At 38.2% G+C, this 18,247-nt stretch overlaps 1 protein-coding gene across 4 annotated transcripts in view; it reads right to left on the bottom strand.

Annotated features, from left to right (window-relative positions):
* GINS1 (GINS complex subunit 1) overlaps positions 1-18,247 on the bottom strand; it is a 28,604-nt gene continuing 10,357 nt past the window's right edge. The window contains exons 3-7 of one of the 4 annotated variants that reach the window (XM_045443699.1): positions 14,209-14,307; positions 13,342-13,432; positions 9,455-9,571; positions 3,536-3,610; positions 1-348 (exon numbers count right to left, since the gene is read on the bottom strand). In XM_045443699.1, coding sequence (XP_045299655.1) covers positions 280-348; positions 3,536-3,610; positions 9,455-9,571; positions 13,342-13,432; positions 14,209-14,307 — 451 coding nt within the window. In that variant the 3' untranslated portion in view covers positions 1-279. Of the gene's footprint in view, positions 349-1,878; positions 2,359-3,535; positions 3,611-6,532; positions 6,694-9,454; positions 9,572-13,341; positions 13,433-14,208; positions 14,308-18,247 lie in introns of those variants that run through there. The other 3 variants (XM_045443701.1, XM_045443698.1, XM_045443700.1) reach the window with 3 other exon arrangements.

Genomic DNA, 18,247 nt, shown 5'->3' with positions numbered 1-18,247 from the left:
CATTACTTTTGCATTACATTTCATTACTTTCATTAAAAAATTGTTAAAAAACACACTTTAATAACTACAGGAATGTTAGGATTATAGATACAGCTTATTACAAAGAGGAAGAAGAATCCTATACAAAAGGATACTCCTCAGCCAGATATTCCTGTTTATCTTCAAGAATGTAACTTTTAAAACCAAACAGGGGAAGGTGGAGAAGGACATGTAGAACTTTCCATGGCTTGGCTCTTCCTCACACCATGGGGAAAAGCCTGGCAGCACCTCAGCCCAACGTCAGGACAGCACATGCTCCAGAATGCCCTGTCTGACCAGCTGCTCACACTTCCACCTAGGTAAGAAGTGCTGAGAGGAATCGGGGTGTGGGGGCGGGGGAGAGGAGAGAAAAGAAACGATTGGAAAAGAATTTCAAATTACATTTTGCATCATTAAAAAGCAGCAATTTGATTACATATTTTTCAAACAGCTAAGTAGTTAAAAGCTAAACAAGTATATTTGCTACTTTAATCAACTGAAAATTGATGCCACTTAGAACCACACTGAATTCTGATTTTTATAAACAAATTCATAGTTTGCTTAAGTTCAATTTAACTGAAGAATTCTGCATTCCAGTATGAATTTTGCTTAGTGTCTGCATTTTGGGATTTATGCACAGAAAATCCAGGGGTGAGATTCTGTGGCAGTGGATTACAAATGTGACAGCAGTACGTTAATAAGACCAGGGAAAGGAGCATCTTCCCCATTAAGCTTTCTCTAGTATTGAGTCGGAACATTTATTCTTCTAGTAACAACAATGGCAACTTTCCTCCTATATTGTACAAGGATTAAAAGTATCTGTAACCTACAACATGGGTGCTGTTCACACACTGCTTGTGACACTGGTATCCAGCTAATGCTTGCCCTCTGTGTCCTCCTAAGAAACCACTCTCCTTCTGAGGCAGAAAGGAGCCTTCCTGTCTAACTCCCTCAAAGCACAGAGACTTAAAATGAAATGTTTACTGAAGTCTGGGCTGAGGAGGTGCAAGAAGCAAGGCAGGAAAACTTTCCAAGCTCCAAAGCTTTGGCAGGTGACCAAAGAAACCTCAAAGAAAAGACAGGCATACTTGGGTAAAAACTACAAATGCTATGTCAGAAAAGTATGAGCAAATACTCTTAGAAAATAACTGCAAGGGCACCTTGGTGTCTGACTCTGGATTTCAGCTCAGGTCATGATCTCACAGTTTACGGGATCAAGCCCCACTCTGAACTGACAGCATGAGCCTGCTTGGGATCCTCTCTCTGCCCCTCCACTGCTCACAAGCATGTATGTGTGCCCTCTCTCTCAAAATAAAGAAATAAAAAAGTAACTGCAGCAGGAGAAACTGTCAAAATTATTCCAGGATGCACAATGTAGCTCAGTGGCCCTGTGCACCTCACCAGTTCACAGGCCCATTCATTATGAGGCCTGTGACTAAACAAATCCCTCCTGACCAGCCAGGAAGACTCATGGGCTGAAGACACACTGCTGTCTAAACTGTTAAATGAGGTTTTAAAATGCCTTGAGAACATAAAATGTAAAAGGGGAGAAAAATTGAGTTGTTCGCTTAAGTTATTCTAATGCCTACTTAAAAGGGGGAGGAGGTTCTGATTTCTGAACAAACAGAAAATGCTTGCCATATGCACAAGTATAAAGAAATGTATGCTGGGGCGCCTGAATGGCTCAGTCAGTTGAGTGTCTGACTTGATTCCGACTCAGGTCATGATCCCAGGGTGGTGAGATCTAGCCCAGAGTTGGGCTCTGTGCTGAGTGTGGAGCCTGTTTAATATTCTCTCTCATTCTCCCTCTCCCCCTTTCCCCTGAGTGCACTATCTGTCAAAAAAAAAAAAAAAAGTATGGCAAAACAATGTTTCCCCTATTAATAAATGATCTACACCAGGTTCTACAGAAAACTGTAGAAAACTGGTTTTAGATGTGGTCAGACATTTTAAAAATCCCTTTAATATCAATTATACTAGATAAATACATAGTAGGTAAAAAAACATATAAAACTGTTTTCCATTTTTACACCTGAGGGTAGGGCAATACTGAGAGACAAGTCAAAAGCATCTCAAGGGAAAGGCTTCTGCATGGTCCACACAGAGAGTGACAATTGTTTAGTGGGGAGCAGGAAGAGGGATTCAGCTGGTTTCCAACTGCCCCAGGTCCACCTGGGCACTAAAGTGAAAAATCACCGTCTCAGCACACTAGGTGGGGAGATCAGCCACAGAGCTTGAGAAAGAAATTCAAACACAAGACGGTGCTGGAGATGCAGTTTTCTCCTGTCTTGCTTTATGAGGATAGCTTTGCTCTTGTGAATCAGAGCTTCCTGCTGGGTCCTACAGAAGGACAGATTTTTATGAGAGCATTTCTTTAGCATCTGCTTTCTATTCATTATTATCCTACTTCGAAGAGGATACTTGGGAAGGAAATTTTTGCCTTACCAACCAAAGATTTTAGGGTCCTCTGAAAATGTGTCTTTAAAATGTTAAAACTTTGGGGCGCCTGGGTGGCTCAGTCGGTTGAACGTCCAACTTCGGCTCAGGTCATGATCTCACAAATCATGAGTTCGAGCCGCGCATCAGGCTCTGTGCTGACAGCTCAGAGCCTGGAGCCTGCTTTGGATTCTGTGTCTCCCTCTCTCTGCCCCTCCCCTGCTCATGCTCTGGCTCTGTCTCTCTCTCTCAAAAATAATTAAACATTAAAAATTTTTTTTTATTTTTTAGGAAATAAAAGATCCAAGAGTACTAGTAAAATAATTCACCCTAAGGGAACCACATAACCTCAGCATTACTTTGCTCCAGGGCATAAACAAGACATCAATGACTTAAGGGCTTTAGATACTAATTGGCTGAAAACAAAATGGGAAGGAAAGAAAGAGTGGTTTTTATTAGGTCATTTTTTGTCCTACACTAATGTGACTACAAACAATTAAGACAGGATAAAAATAAATCTAGCTAATGTGAATGCATATGAAGTGAAAATTCATCTAATGTGAACTTGATGATTTCTAAGAAAACAATATATTGAGATTCACAATTTCAGTCTTTCTCTATTAAACTATTAGGTTTATATGTTAAATACTTAGAAATTTTTGATCCGTATACTCTTTGCTTGTTAAAGAACTAGGATTTAAAGGGTGATGTACAAGATGAAAGTGAGTGCTTACCACCTTTTTAATAAATTCAAAGAAAGTAACTAAATCCAACAATTTAACAGGCCCTTAATTTGAACAAGCCCGCTTACCCAGAATAAGGCCCGTTGTGATAATTTCCCAGGAACATGCTTAGTGTTATACATGCGATAATCTAATAAATTAACTTTTTCTTCGTAATATGCAACATTTGCTTCAAGTCTTTATATTCAGAAAACGGCCAAAACAGGGTACCTTATACTAAGCATAATGCTTATGATACAAATGATCATCACAAGGTAACATTTATTTTGCTACTGATTCTAACATTTCCATCATTGAACACTCTTATAAGATTTAAAGTATCTCAAGATGAGAAGTACCTGGCTATTTTTTTTTAATAGGACTGAAGTACCATCATCAACTTCAAATTCTCCATAGTCTTTTAGACATCGCACCTGAAAAGAAAAACTGATGTTTTATCGAAATTATTTTTAATATGTAGTAACCATAAAGTCACTTTGTGTTTGTTTCTTCTCTGTGTACATGGGCCTAGCATTCCTTACTGTGGTCCTCTAGAGATGCCAAATGTCCTGTTTGGATGGGGAGGAAGAAGAATGGCAGATCTCCAAATGTATGTGTATGTCTGTGCTGCCACCAAGAAAACCCAGGGAGCTGCAGAGAGAAGACAACATCATGTATTGTGTTCCCTCTGCAAATCCTGAAAAATCAAAGTACGTATCTACAAAGAAAAGAAAATGTTTTAGATTGACTCCAACTTGCCTCTTATAGGTTCTTCCAAAAATATAACAATATCTGAGAATAGGACATAGGTAAGTCTCCAAAATGTTTTAAAGAGATTCTTTCAATCTCCTTCAATATGCAGATTCTTTCCCAGGAATAGGTAGAAGTACACCATGAAAGAACAGATGCAGAATCACATCCTAAGTATCAGGAGAGACTCTTGGTCAGAAGGTGGGAGGGTAAAGCAGCCTTTTGAAAACCATGTGTGCAACTGCCAAGATCACCAACTGACTCCAATTCTCAGTGTTGCAACAGGACACCAGGACCAGTTTTCCTCTCCCATGAGCACTCAGGACTGGAGTTTGTGCTCCTGAGTTCTCACATTGCTATGAATGAAGCCAACCCCAGCAGCAAGTTCCAGTCTTCTACTTTTCCAGGATAATTTCATGCCCTGATTCCTCTGGAATCTTACCATGACTCCCAAAGGTATTTTACTTAGTTCAAGAAATACTATTTAAGAAAAATCCCTACCACCACTACCACCTTTTTGCTTCTTTAGACTTTTATTATGGAAAATCTCGAACATATTCAAAAGTAAAAATACTAATACAATGGAACTCCATCAACTGGCATCAACAATTATCAAGATGTGGCCAAACTTATTCCCTCACCTACTTCTGGATTATTTTGAAGCAAATCCTGGATACCATTTCATCTATAAATATTTTAGTATCTATTTCTACAAAATAAGATTCTTTTTATTTGTGTATTTATAATTTGTTAGAGGTTTATTAATTTTATCTTGTTCACAAAGAATTAGCTTTTGTTTTCACTGAAAAATTTTTCACTTTTTAATTTTAATTCCAGTTAGTTAACATACAGTGTTATATTAGTTTCAGGTATAAGATTCTTTTTAAAAAGCATAATCTCAATACTGTTATCACATCTTAATAATTTTTTTAAAAAATGTTTATTTATTTTGAGAGAATGAAAAGCTCAGACACACATGTGCATGCATGCAAGTGGGGGAGGGGCAGAGAGAGAGGGAGAGAGAGAATTCTAAGCAGGATCCACCCCACAAAGAGTGAGATCATGACCTCAGCCGAGATCAAAGAGTCAGGTGGTTAACCAACTGATCCACCTAGGTGCCCATTAGTAATTTTCATATCATGAACTATCCAGTTAGTACCCAAATTTCCCCATTTGTCTCATGAATTTTTTTAAAGCTGCCATGTTCAAATCAGAATCCAACAAAAGCTACACATTACATGTTTCTAACAAGTCTCCACATCTTTTAATCTATAGTTATTCCCCTTTTCCTTCCTCCCCTTGGCAATTTATTTGTTAAAGTAACTGGGTAGTTTGTTTAGTAGTTTCCCAAAAGCTAGATTTTGTTGTGGATCTTTGTGGGGTCACTTAACATGTTCCTCTATCCCTGAATTTCCTCTAAACTGGAAGTTAGGTCTAGAGGCTGGATCAGATCAGGTTTGATTTTCTGGCAAATGATGTTATTAAGCTCTTCTTCTAAGACCTCATGAAGCACAAAACATCTGGTTGTTCCTTTCTGGATGTTAGGATTGATCAGCAGGTGTAGGCATTACCTGTACTCATCCATATTCATCATTATCATCTCTACTAACTTTCACCTACCAGTTTTAGAAGCTATTTGCCTCCACACGTTAAGGCTACAAAATGGCATTAATGTAGTTCTTTTATTTCTGCTGCATTTATTAGCTAGAATTCTTCCATGAAGAAGAAATTCCCCAGGGCACCTGGCTGATTCAGTCAGTAGAGCATGCAACTCTTGATCTTGGGGTTGTAAGTTTGAGCTCCATGTTAGGTGCAGAGATTATTTTTTTTAATTTTTTCAATTTATAAATGTTTATTTTTGAGAGAGAGATAGCATGAGCAGGGGAGGGGCAGAGAGAGAGGGAAACACAGAATCTGAAGCAGGCTCCAGGCTCTGAGCTGTAAGCACAGAGACCAACGCGGGGCTCGAACTCACAAACCATGAGATCATGATCTGAGCTGAAGTTGGACACTTAACCAACTGAGCCACCCAGGCACTCCGGGTGTAGAGATTACTTAAAAAATAAACAAAGAAAGAAAGGAAAGAAAGGAAGGAAAGGAAGGAAAGGAAAGAAAGAAAAAGCAAGCAAGGAAGGAAGAAAGAAAAAGAAAAGAAAAGGAAAAGAAAAAAGAAAGAAAGAAAAGGAAGAAAAGAATTTCCCTTGTAAACAATTTGGCTATTTGGCTACCTTGAAACAGAACTCAGGGTACAGTAAAGGCTGATAGAGATGGTTGATCCCATTCTTTTATTTAGCACTTTTCTTTTTTTCTTTTTTAATATTTACTTATTTTTGAAAGAAAGAAACAGAGGACGAGGGGCAGAGAGAGAGGGAGACACAGAATCTGAAGCAGGCTCCAGGCTCCGAGTTGTCAGCATAGAGCCCGATGTGGGGCTCAAACCCACAAACAGGGAGATCATGACTTTAGCCAAAGTCAGATGCTTAACCAACTGAGCCACCCAGATGCCCCTATTTACCACTTTTCAAAATGACTTGCACCCCTCATATTCTCTAAGGGGAACCAAAAAGATTTTATTTTTTTTTAACTGTTGTTATTGTTATTTGATACCATTATGCATTCATGCTTCTCACATAACTGATGTGATGCAATTCACTGAAGTTAATCATTTTGAGGCTCAGATTATTCCTTCTTTGTCCAATAAGAGATCCTTCAAATCAGCTCCCATGGTTTTAGCATTCCCCTTGCAGTCCTTGATACACTCTGCTTTCTACAAAGACAAGGAATTCCATATGCAGCTTGTGTTTTTACTTAAGACCCTGGAGTCAGCCTTTCCCACCTTCCTCCCCTTTGCCCCCACCACCATTAAATCTGGTTTCCTTTAGTGGAAAATGGCATTTGGACTCCAGAATTTGGATGTTCACGGCACTGGGTTGGTTGTTGTCCTTAGGTCTTTCCAGTGAACTAAGAAACATTTTTTTAAAAAGAGAGATAATTCCCTATGAGTCCATGCTGATATTTTGAACTGCAGTTTGGGAATACAAAATTTTCACTTAATTTTTTCATTTTAATATTTGAATCTATTTTTTCTTATTTTGAAAATCTTCTCTTTGACCTCAGCTGCAGCAATTTCTTGCTTGACACGTCACCGAAGTCAAGAGTAATAAAGCAAAAATGAACTACTGGGATCACATCAAGATAAAAAGTATCTGAACTGCAAAGGAAACAATCAACAAAACTAAAAGACAATCAACGGAATGGGAGAAGGTATTTGCAAATGACATATTGGATAAAGGGTTATTATCCAAAATCTATAAACAACTTAACCAAACTCAACACGTGAAAAACAAATGATCCAGTGAAGAAATGGGCAGAAGACATGAATAGACACTTTTCCAAAGAAGATATCCAGATGGCTAACAGACACATGAAAAGATGCTCAACATCACCCATTATCAGGGAAATACAAATCAAAACCACAGAGATACCACCTCACACCGGTCAGAGTGGCTAAAATTAACAACTCAGGAAACAACAGATGCTGGTGAGGATATGGAGAAATGGGAACCCTCTTGCACTGTTGGTGGGAATGCAAACTGGTGCAGCCACTCTGGAAAAGTCTGGAGGTTCCTCAAAAAATTTAAAATAGAACTACACTAGGACCCAGCAATAGCACTACTAGGAATTTATCCAAAGGATACAGGAGTGCTGATCCATAGGGGCACATGTACCCCAATGTTTACAGCAGTGCTTTCAACAATAGTCAAATTATGGAAAGAGCCCAAATATCCATCAATTGATGAATGGATAAAGAAGATGTGGTTTATATATATAATGGACTACTACTTGACAATGAGAAAGAATGAAATCCTGCCATCTGCAACAATGTGAATGGAACTAGAGGGTACTATGCTAAGTGAAATAAGTCAGTCAGAGAAAGACGGATACCATATGTTTTCACTCATATGTGGAACTTGAGAAACTTAACAGAAGACTATGGGAGTAGGGAAGGGGGAAAAATAGTTTTAGAGAGGGAGGCAAACCATAAGAGATTCTTAAATACAGAGAACAAACTGAGATTTGATGGAGGGGGTGGGGGAGAGGGGAAAATGGGTGATGGGCATTGAGGAGGCCATGAGTTGGGACGAGCACTGGGTGTTGTTTGTAAGTGATGAATAATGGGAATCTACCCCCAAAACCAAGAGCATACTACGTACACTGTATGTTAGTTAACTTGACAATAAATTACATTAAACATAAAATAAAATAAAATAAAATAAAATAAAATAAAATAAAATAAAATAAAATAAGAAAAGAAAAAAGGAAAAAGAAAATCTTGGCTACTGGTGACATTACTTTTTTGCTTGATTTGTCAACATATAAAATGTTTCAAAAGAACAGTAATGACATTACTAATAATATGATTACTATACTAAAAACAGTTTAAAATTTCTTTGCAATTCTTTTCATTTTTTTAAAAAAAATTTAAAAATTTTTATTTTTGAGAGAGAGAGAGAAAGAACGAGCAGGGGAGGGGCAGAGAGAGAAGGAGACACAGGATTCAAAGCAGATTCCAGGCTCCGAGCTGTCAGCACAGAGCCTGATGTGGGGCTCGAACCCACGAACCACGAGATCATGACCTGAGCTGAAGTTGGACACTTAACCGGCTGAGCCACCCAGGCACCCCCATTTTTTAAATAATGTTAAAAAAAAATTTTTTTTAAATGTTCATCTTTTTTTAAGTTATTTATTTTTGAGAGAGAAAATGCACATGCACTCACATGTGCCATGCAGCAAAGGGGCAGAGAGAGAGGGAGACAGAGAATCAGAAGCAGGCTCTGTGCTATCAGTACAGAACCCAATGCGGAGCTCAAACTTGTGTACTGTGAGATCATGACCTGAGCCAAAGTCCAAAGCTTAACTGACTGAGCCACCCAGGCACCCCTGTAATTCTTTTCATCCTCAGAACACATCCATTGGGGGGGTGGGTGCCTGGGTGACTGAGTCAATTGGTTAAGCGTTTGACTCTTGATTCTGGCTCAGGTCATGATCTCATGGTTCATGAGATAGAGCCCTGCATCGGGTTCTGTGCTGGCAACATGGAGCCTGCTTAAGACTCTCTCTCAAAATAAATAAATAAGCTTAAAAAAAAAAAAAAAACTAAAATAATTCCTCTTTGACTAATCTACCAACTTGAAACACAGGTTCATTTGTTTTGTTCTGCTTTCAAAATCTGTAGGTTGGTTTTCTACTTTAATTTTTTAATATGTAAAATATATACATGTTTCCAAAGTTAACACTGTGAAAACATGTATGTTCAGAAATTTTTCAAAAAAAGAAAAGAAAAGAAAAGACAATTTCCACTATTCTATCCTATTCCCGCCATCCCCCTACAGGTAACATTTTTGGTTTGGATGTATGTTTCCTTTCTGTTTCAAGTTAAGTTAATAAATATTCATACATACCCCTCATTTTAGATAAAAGCACAATTTATTCATTAAAGAAAAACCCATTTTAAAAGGTATTCTTACTTCTATATATAGGCTTTTCGGAGGTTTCATATCTTGTGTGATGTCCAAACCTCCATCTCCTCCCAGTGACCTCATATAAGTAGCAAGGGACTTTTTATAATGATTGAACCACTCCATCTGCAAACACAGAGATGATCATTTGACAAAATTAGAAGAAAGAAACTTGTAAAAACTGTATACTCATCCTTTTATAAATAGCACATTTCCCCACATGGATCATTACTGACCATTCATTCATTTAAACTACAAGTATTGCTTGCTGTGAACCAGGCCCTGTTCTGGGTATTTAGGATGGATCATTTACCAAGGGAACAAAAATCTCCATTCTCACAGAATTTATATGCCAGCATACTTAAACACAGACCAGAAGCAGAACCATGAAAAATATACCATTTCAGAATTATGATCTCTCCAAATTGTATTGATGGTTTTTCTGAAAACCATAAAACCCTGCTGAGAAAAACACCCAAGTATTTATCACTGATGAGTGGATAAGGTATGTATATCTGTACAATGGAATATTATTTAGCCACACATCAGAATAGAGTTCTGATAATGTCAGTAACATAGATAATCTTAAAAACATGCTAACTGAAAGGCACAAAAGGCCACGTATTACATAATTCCACCTATATGAAAAACCCATAGTAGGCAAATCTATAAAGAGAGAAAGTAGATTAGTAATCTCCAGGAGCTGGGAAGAGAGGAGAAAACATGAAATAACTGATAATGGATACACAGTTTCTTTTGGGGGTGATGAAAATGTCTTGGAATAAGATGTTGGTAGTAGATGCACAACTCTGAATATACCAAAAAACACTGAATTGTATACTTTAAAAGAGTAAATTTTATGCATGTAAATTTTGCCTTAGTAAATCTGTTAATTTTCTTCATTGTTGAAACATATTACAGATCTAAATATATGGAGGGATTACCACATTCACAATTCAGTATTATAATATCAACTCATCTATGTATTCAATTCAATCTCAATCAAAATCTCATTTAAAAAAAAAATAGAACCGGGGCGCCTGGGTGGCGCAGTCGGTTAAGCGTCCGACTTCAGCCAGGTCACGATCTCGCGGTCCGTGAGTTCGAGCCCCGCGTCGGGCTCTGGGCTGATGGCTCAGAGCCTGGAGCCTGTTTCAGATTCTGTGTCTCCCTCTCTCTCTCTGCCCCTCCCCCGTTCATGCTCTGTCTCTCTCTGTCCCAAAAATAAATAAAAAAATGTTGAAAAAAAAAAAAATAGAACCTGACAAATTGAGTCTAAAATTTACATGGAAATTCAAAGGGCCCAAAACAGTTGAGACAATTGAAAAAGAAGAACAAGATGGGTATGCTTGCTGAAGACTTATAAAGGTACAATACAGAACTGGCATAAGGACAAATAAATTAAAAGAACACAAGGGAAAGTCTCCTATCCTAAATCCCCAGATATACTGATACTCAATTTATGAAAAAAAGTGGTACCATGCACAGAGCAATGGGGAAAGGAGGTCCTCCTTTCCAATTAAATGGTGCTGGATCATCTCAATATCCATATCCAAAATGCAAGCTGACTTTTAACATTATATACAAAAACCAATGCCACTACTGCAGATGTCCTTGTGAAGGGTAAAACAACATAGCTCTTAAGAAACTACACAGAAAAACAACCCTCATTAGAAAGTGTGTGTGTATGTATGTGTGTACACATGCGTGCAACCTCAGGTTCAATAATGCACCTGAATGACTCACAAAGCTCTAGAAAGCACTACACTTACAATCACAATTTTACCATAGCGAGAGGGATAATTATCAGAACCACCCAAAGGAAGACACACAGAGTGAGGTCTGGGAGGGTACTAGAGGGGTCAAGGGCAGGTCACCCCAAAATGGGCCACTTTGGCATGAAGACTATTTTGAGTTCAAAAGTAGATTCATCAGGGGTGCCTGGGTGGCTCAGTAGGTTAAGCGTCCAGACTTCAGCTCAGGTCATGATCTCACAGTTCGTGAGTTCGAGCCCGGTGTCGAGCTCTGTACTGACAGCTCAGAGCCTGGAGCCTGTTTCAGATTTGGTTTCCCTTTCTCTTTGCCCCTCCCCTGTTCATGCTACGTCTCTCTCTCAAAAATAAACATTAAAATTTTTTTTCAAAAAAATAAATAAATAAACCAGTATATTCAGGAAAAGCTCTTTACCTCCCCTACAACTGCTTTAAAAAAATTTAGATAGAGGACCTGCTCTAGGAAGAGAGCTACCACCATAGACAACTATATTCTTTAATTTTTTTTTTTTTTTTTTTTTTCAACGTTTATTTATTTTTGGGACAGAGAGAGACAGAGCATGAATGGGGGAGGGGCAGAGAGAGAGGGAGACACAGAATCGGAAACAGGCTCCAGGCTCGGAGCCATCAGCCCCGAGCCCGACGCGGGGCTCGAACTCACGGACCGCGAGATCGTGACCTGGCTGAAGTCGGACGCTTAACCGACTGCGCCACCCAGGCGCCCCCATAGACAACTATATTATGCTATGAACAAGGTATGGTAGACAAGGAAGAACCTAGCAAGGACAGTTTGATGCAAGTCCTCTCTTTGTTTCATTGTTTCTGTGGGCCCAACAAAGATCTGTTTACCAAATATCTGCTCTTTTTCATTCTTCCTAAGGATTACTTACATTCTTTCCCTTTGAAGTCCTAAACCCCTAACTCTTAGGGTGCCTGGTTGGCTCAGCCAGTAGAGCATGTGTCTATTGATCCGAGTCTTGAGTTCAAGACCCACGCTGGGTATAGACCTTACTTTAAGAAAAAACAAAAACAAAACATGTATACCTCATTTTGCCTCACTATCTTTGGAATTTCCATGTCTGTGTGGATTCCCAGTATGTATGAAGTTAAATTTGATTTTTCTCCTGTGTTAAATTCGACTCTTAGTCTGGCTAGGACCTTGAAGAGAACAGGACATTCTTATTCCCTGACAGTAAGCAAACATGAAGCTCTAGGGTCCTCTCCCTATAGAATCATGACACATCATACTCTTGGCACAATGATGTGTAACAGTACACACAAAGCACTATCGACCAGGGAGGCTCACACAAGCTTTGGTGTCCAGAATTTTTACTGGGGTTTCATCACACACGCACCATTGCTTCAATCACTATCCATGTGACTGAGCGCCATCTCTAACTCCCCTCTCCTCTCTGGAAGTTGGACTGACATTAAGAGATTCAAAGTCTCAAACCAAAGAAGATAGCAGGAACCCCTGAGTTTATAGCCATTTAGTCACAAGGGAGGGTGGCCCTGGGAACACCCAAAACCTGTGGCAGGTGTCTGCAGAGGGCAGTCTTAGCCTGTCAAGTTCAGTCTAACTCTACATAGTTAGTGTCAGAAGCTACTGCAAACCTGCTACAGGTAAGTACTACCATCCTCATTTTGTAAATGAGGGAATTCAGGCATAGAGAGAACTCAAGTAATTTGCCCAAGATTAGATAATGACAAGGACAATCTCTGAACCTAGGTTTACTTGACTCTAGTCCTGTGTCCTTAAATACTGGGCTAGCTCTGTATCTTAGTGACTGGACAAACGAAGAGTATTCATGTTGACTAGGAAAGGGCATGCGCACATGCACACATACACACTCATCTAAATAATAATGCCAGTTTTTAATCCTACTGATGCATCACTAATAAGTAACATAATGGGACCCTTTACTTTGTCAATAACAGAGGTTTCCACATAGCATTTAGAATTACTTCTAAATTCTTATCACAGTATATACCAAATAAATACAAGCCAAAAATTGCTGAAAAACAGATGTTAAACACAAAGAGAAATACTGTAAATACTTTCACAGGACAATGCCAGAACCAGCATTTTCCAGATCAGAAACATGAACAACAGTGCTAACTTACTTCTTCAGCAGACATGTGAAACCGTAAAGCATTTGGCAAGACGCTGCCATACTCCCACCTGAGTGCTCTGATCCGAAGCAGTCGATCATACCTAGGACAAGAAGAAGGTATGAGACCACATAACTATAAGAAGACACCTTTGGGACAACAGGGATACACAAATATGGACAGGACAGGTGTGGTGAAGGCTTCTTCATTTCTCAATGTTTGAGAACGGTACAGTGGTCATGTGAAAAAAGATCCAAAAAGGACGTATTTCTTAGAGATGTATACTAAAATATTCAGTAGGGGCGCCTGGGTGGCTCAGTCGGTTAAGCGTACGACTTCGGCTCAGGTCATGATCTCACGGTCCATGGGTTCGAGCCCCGCGTCGGGCTCTGTGCTGACAGTTCAGAGCCTGGAGCCTGTTTCAGATTCTATGTCTCCCCCTCTCTCTCTGTCCCTCTCCCTCTCACACTTTGTCTCTCACTCTCAAAAATAAATAAACATTAAAAAAAAAATTTTTAAAAAACATTTAAAAAAAAAATATTCAGTAGTAAAAGGCCATGATGTTCTAGATTAATTTAGCACAGACAAATAAAACAAGATGAAGCAAATATGGCAAAATGTTAAAAATTGTTAAACTTAGATGATGGCTCCCTGGAGGGGGGGGGAGGTTCATAATATTCTTCATAATATTCTAGTTTTATGAAAACTGCATTTTTCATGATTAAAAAAATAATGGAAAAAAGATAAGTATTTAGAATGCTTGCCCAGGAAAAACAAATGTAAGAATTTCTGTTATCCATTCAAAATGGTTAATTAGGAAACCACGTGCAAAATCCTCCATTGTTTCCTGCCACTCCAAGCAAAAACTGAGAAGCTTACAGGTATGCTACAGTACAGCGTCGATTTCTTAACAAGGAACAGTGTCGAAATTTGATGGTTGGTATCAAATCACTTTGTCCACCTGATTTCACTTCATTCCTGGGAAGAACATTTAAAGAAAAGAACATTAAAAAAGAAAAAGAAGAAAAGAATGAATATGTATATTTTAGCTAAGTAAAATTTTCAAAGCCAACTGACAAAGGACTTCCATGTTTGTTTTTGCCCATTTATATAATCAGCAGTTAATGTAACCAAATAGTACCTGCCTCCACATCAGAGCTTTTATTATGTTAAAAGATAAAAAAGCCAAAAGCTAACTAATTTACTTAAGATCACGCTATCAGCATTTCATTTAACCATTTGGTATTTTGCATTTTTGCATACTGATTAATCTCAATTGTTTTCAAAAGACATAGTGTTAACTCATCTTTTGGAATTCCTTTATCATGCTAGTATAAGAGACAAACCTAACATCATGGTTGAAGATTATGGTCTTTTATCATGTTTTTATTTTAAAAGGAACTACTCTTCCAAATCCTTGGAATAAAGTGAGCTAAAACGGAGTCAAAATGGTCCTTCTTCACTCATCCCACAAATATTTATTGATCTTCAACTACATGCATGTCCTATACTGCAGTGTTCTTCACACAGAGAGGGAAAAACTTTGGTTTTACCCTATAAAATGTACATCTCCTTAGATATTAGCCAAGTATCACATTTAAAAACCAGATTAATTAATGGGCACAGAGTTTCAGTATTACAGGATGAAGGGTTATGAGGATGGATGGTGCAGATAGCTGTGTAACATTATGCACATATTTAATACTACTGAACTATGCACTAAAACGATTAAGATGACAAATTTATGTTATTTGTATTTTACCATAAAAAAATGGGAAAAAAAACAAAAATAAAAACAAAACAAGAGGGAAGTATATAATAAACTAAGAGGGAAGTATGTAGCAATCCAGACCTTCCTAAAGAAGGAAAAAAATGTCTCATACACAACCTAACCTCACACCTAAAGGAGATGGAAAAAGAACAACAAATAAAACCCAAAACTAGCAGAAGAGAAATAATAAAGATTAGAGCAGAAATCAATGATATCAAAATAAAAAAGCCAGTAGAACAGATCAATGAAACCAGCAGCTGGTTCTTTGAAAGAATTAACAAAATTGATAAACCCATAGCTAGATTTATTAAAAAGAAAAAGGATTCAAGTAAATCATGAATGAAAGAGGAGAGATGACAACCAACACTGCAGAAATACAATCATTAATAAGAGAATATTATGAACAATTATATGCCAACGAATTGGGCAATCTGGAAAAAACGGGTAAATTCCTAGAAACATATAAACTACCAAAACTGAAAACAGGAAGAAATAGAAAATTTGAACAGACCCATAACCAGTAAAGAAACTGAATCCAACAAACAAGAGTCCAGGGCCGGATGGCTTTCCAGGGGAATTCTACCAAACATTTAATGAAGAGTTAACACCTATTCTCTTGAAACTGTTCCAAAAAATAGAAATGGAAGGAAAACTTCCAAATTCATTCTATGAAGCCAGCATTACACTGATTCCAAAACCAGACAAAGACTCAATTAAAAAGGAGAACTACTGACCAATTTCCCTGATGAACATGGATGCAAAAATTCTCAACAAGATACTAGCAAACTGAATCCAACAATACATTAAAATAATTATTCACCACGATCAAGTGGGGTTTATTCCTGGGCTGCAGGACTGGTTCAAGATCCCCAAAATAATCAACGTGGTACAGTACATTAATAAAAGAAAGGATAAGAACCACATGATTCTCTCAATAGGTACAGAAAAAGCATTTCACAAAATACAGCATCGTTCCTCGATAAAAACCCTCACAAAACCCTCTGTAGGGACAAAGGGATCATGCATCAAGTTCATAACGGCCATATGCAAAAGACCCACAGCTAACATCATCCTCAACAGGGAAAAACAGAGCTTTTCTCCTAAGGTCAGGAACATGACAGGGATGTACACTCTCACCACTGTTGTTCAACAAAGTGCTGGAAGGCCTAGCCTCAGCAATCAGACAACACAAAGAAGTCAAACTTTCAGTCTTCACAGATGACATGATACTGTACGTGGAAAACCTGAAAGACTCCACCAAAAAACTGCTAGAACTGATACATGAATTCAGCAAAGTCTTAGGATATAAAATTAACGTACGAAAATCAGTTGCATTTCTATACACCAATAATGAAACAGCAGAAAGAGAAATCGAGGAATCAATCTCATTTACAATTGCCCCCAAAACCATAAAATACCTAGGAATAAACCTAACCAAAGAGGTAAAAGATCTGTACACTGAACATTATAGACAGCTTATGAAAGAAACTGAAGAAGACATAAAGAAATGGAAAAAAAATTCCATGCTCATGGTTTGGAAGAACAAATATTGATAAAATGTCAATACTACCCAAAGCAATTTGCATATTCAATGCAATCCCTATCAAAACAACACCAGCATTCTTCACAGAGCTAGAACAAACAATCCTAAAATTTATATGGAACCAGAAAAGACCTCAAATAGCCAAAGTAATGTTGAAAAAGAAAACCAAAGCTGGACGTTTCACAATTCCGGACTTCAAGCTGTATTACAAAGCTGTAATCATCAAGACAGCATGGCACTGGCACAAAAACAGACACTCGGATCAATGGAATAGAATAGAGAACCCAGAGATGGACCCACAAATGTATGGCTAACTAATCTTCAACAAAGCAGGAAAGACTATCCAGTGGAAAAAAGACAGTCTCTTCAGCAAATGGTGTTGGGAAAACTGGACAGTGACATGCACACAAATGAACTGGACCACTTTCTTACATCATACACAAAAACAAACTCAAAATGATGAAAGATCTAAATGTAAGATAGGAAACCATCAAAATCCTAGAGGAAAAAACAGGCAACAATCTCTTTGACCTTGGGAGCAGGAACTTCTTACTAGACATGTCTCTGGAGACAAGGGAAACAAAAGCAAAAATGACCTATCGGGACCTCATCAAGATGAAAATCTTCTGCACAGCAAAGTAAATAATTAACAAAACTAAAAGGTAACTGACAGAATGGGAGAAGATATTTGCAAATGACATATCAGATAAACGGTTAGTACCCAAAATGTATAAAGAACATATCAAACTAGGGGCGCCTGGGTGGCTCAGTCAGTGAAGCATCTGACTCTCAGTTTCAGCTCAGGTCATGATCTTATGTTTTGTGAGTCGAGCCCTGCATCGGGCTCCAAGCTGACAGTGAGGAGCCTGCTTGGGATTCTCTCTCTCCCTCTCTCTCTGCCCCTCCCTTGCTCACTCTGTCTCTCTCAAAATGAATAAACGTAAAAAAAAATTTTTTTTTTAATTAAAAAAATAAAGAACATATCAAATTCAACACCCAAAAAACAAATAACCCAGTGAAGAAATGGGCAGAAGACACAAATAGACACTTTTCCAAAGAAGACATCCAGATGGCAAACAGACACCTGAAAAGATGCTCAACATCATTCATCATCAGGGAAATGAAAATCAAAACCACAATGAGGTGCCACCTCACACCTGTCAGAATGGCTAAAATGAACAATCAGGAAACAACAGATGCTGGTGAGGATGCAGAGAAATAGGAACACTTTTGCACTGCTGGTGGGAATGCAAACAGGTACAGCCATTCTGGACAATAGCAGGGAGGTTCCTTAAAAAAATTAAAAATAGAACTACCCTACAACCCCACAATTGCACAATTGTACTTAAAAGGGAACATCAACAAGGTTTATAGCAGCACTATCTACAATAGCCAAATTATGGAAAGAACCCAAATGTCAACTGACTGATGAATGTATAAAGAAGACATGGTGTATATATACACAATGGAATATTTCTCAGCAATCAAAAGGAATGAAGTCTTGCCACTTGCAACATTGTGGATGGAACTGGAGTGTATTATGCTAAGTGAGAAAAGTCAGTCAGAGAAAGATAAAAATCATATGATTTCACTCAAATGTGCAA

The sequence above is a fragment of the Leopardus geoffroyi genome, chromosome A3, assembly GCF_018350155.1.
Source record: "Leopardus geoffroyi isolate Oge1 chromosome A3, O.geoffroyi_Oge1_pat1.0, whole genome shotgun sequence".
NCBI lineage: Eukaryota > Metazoa > Chordata > Mammalia > Carnivora > Felidae > Leopardus > Leopardus geoffroyi.
This window is presented reverse-complemented; position numbering and strand designations above follow the sequence as displayed.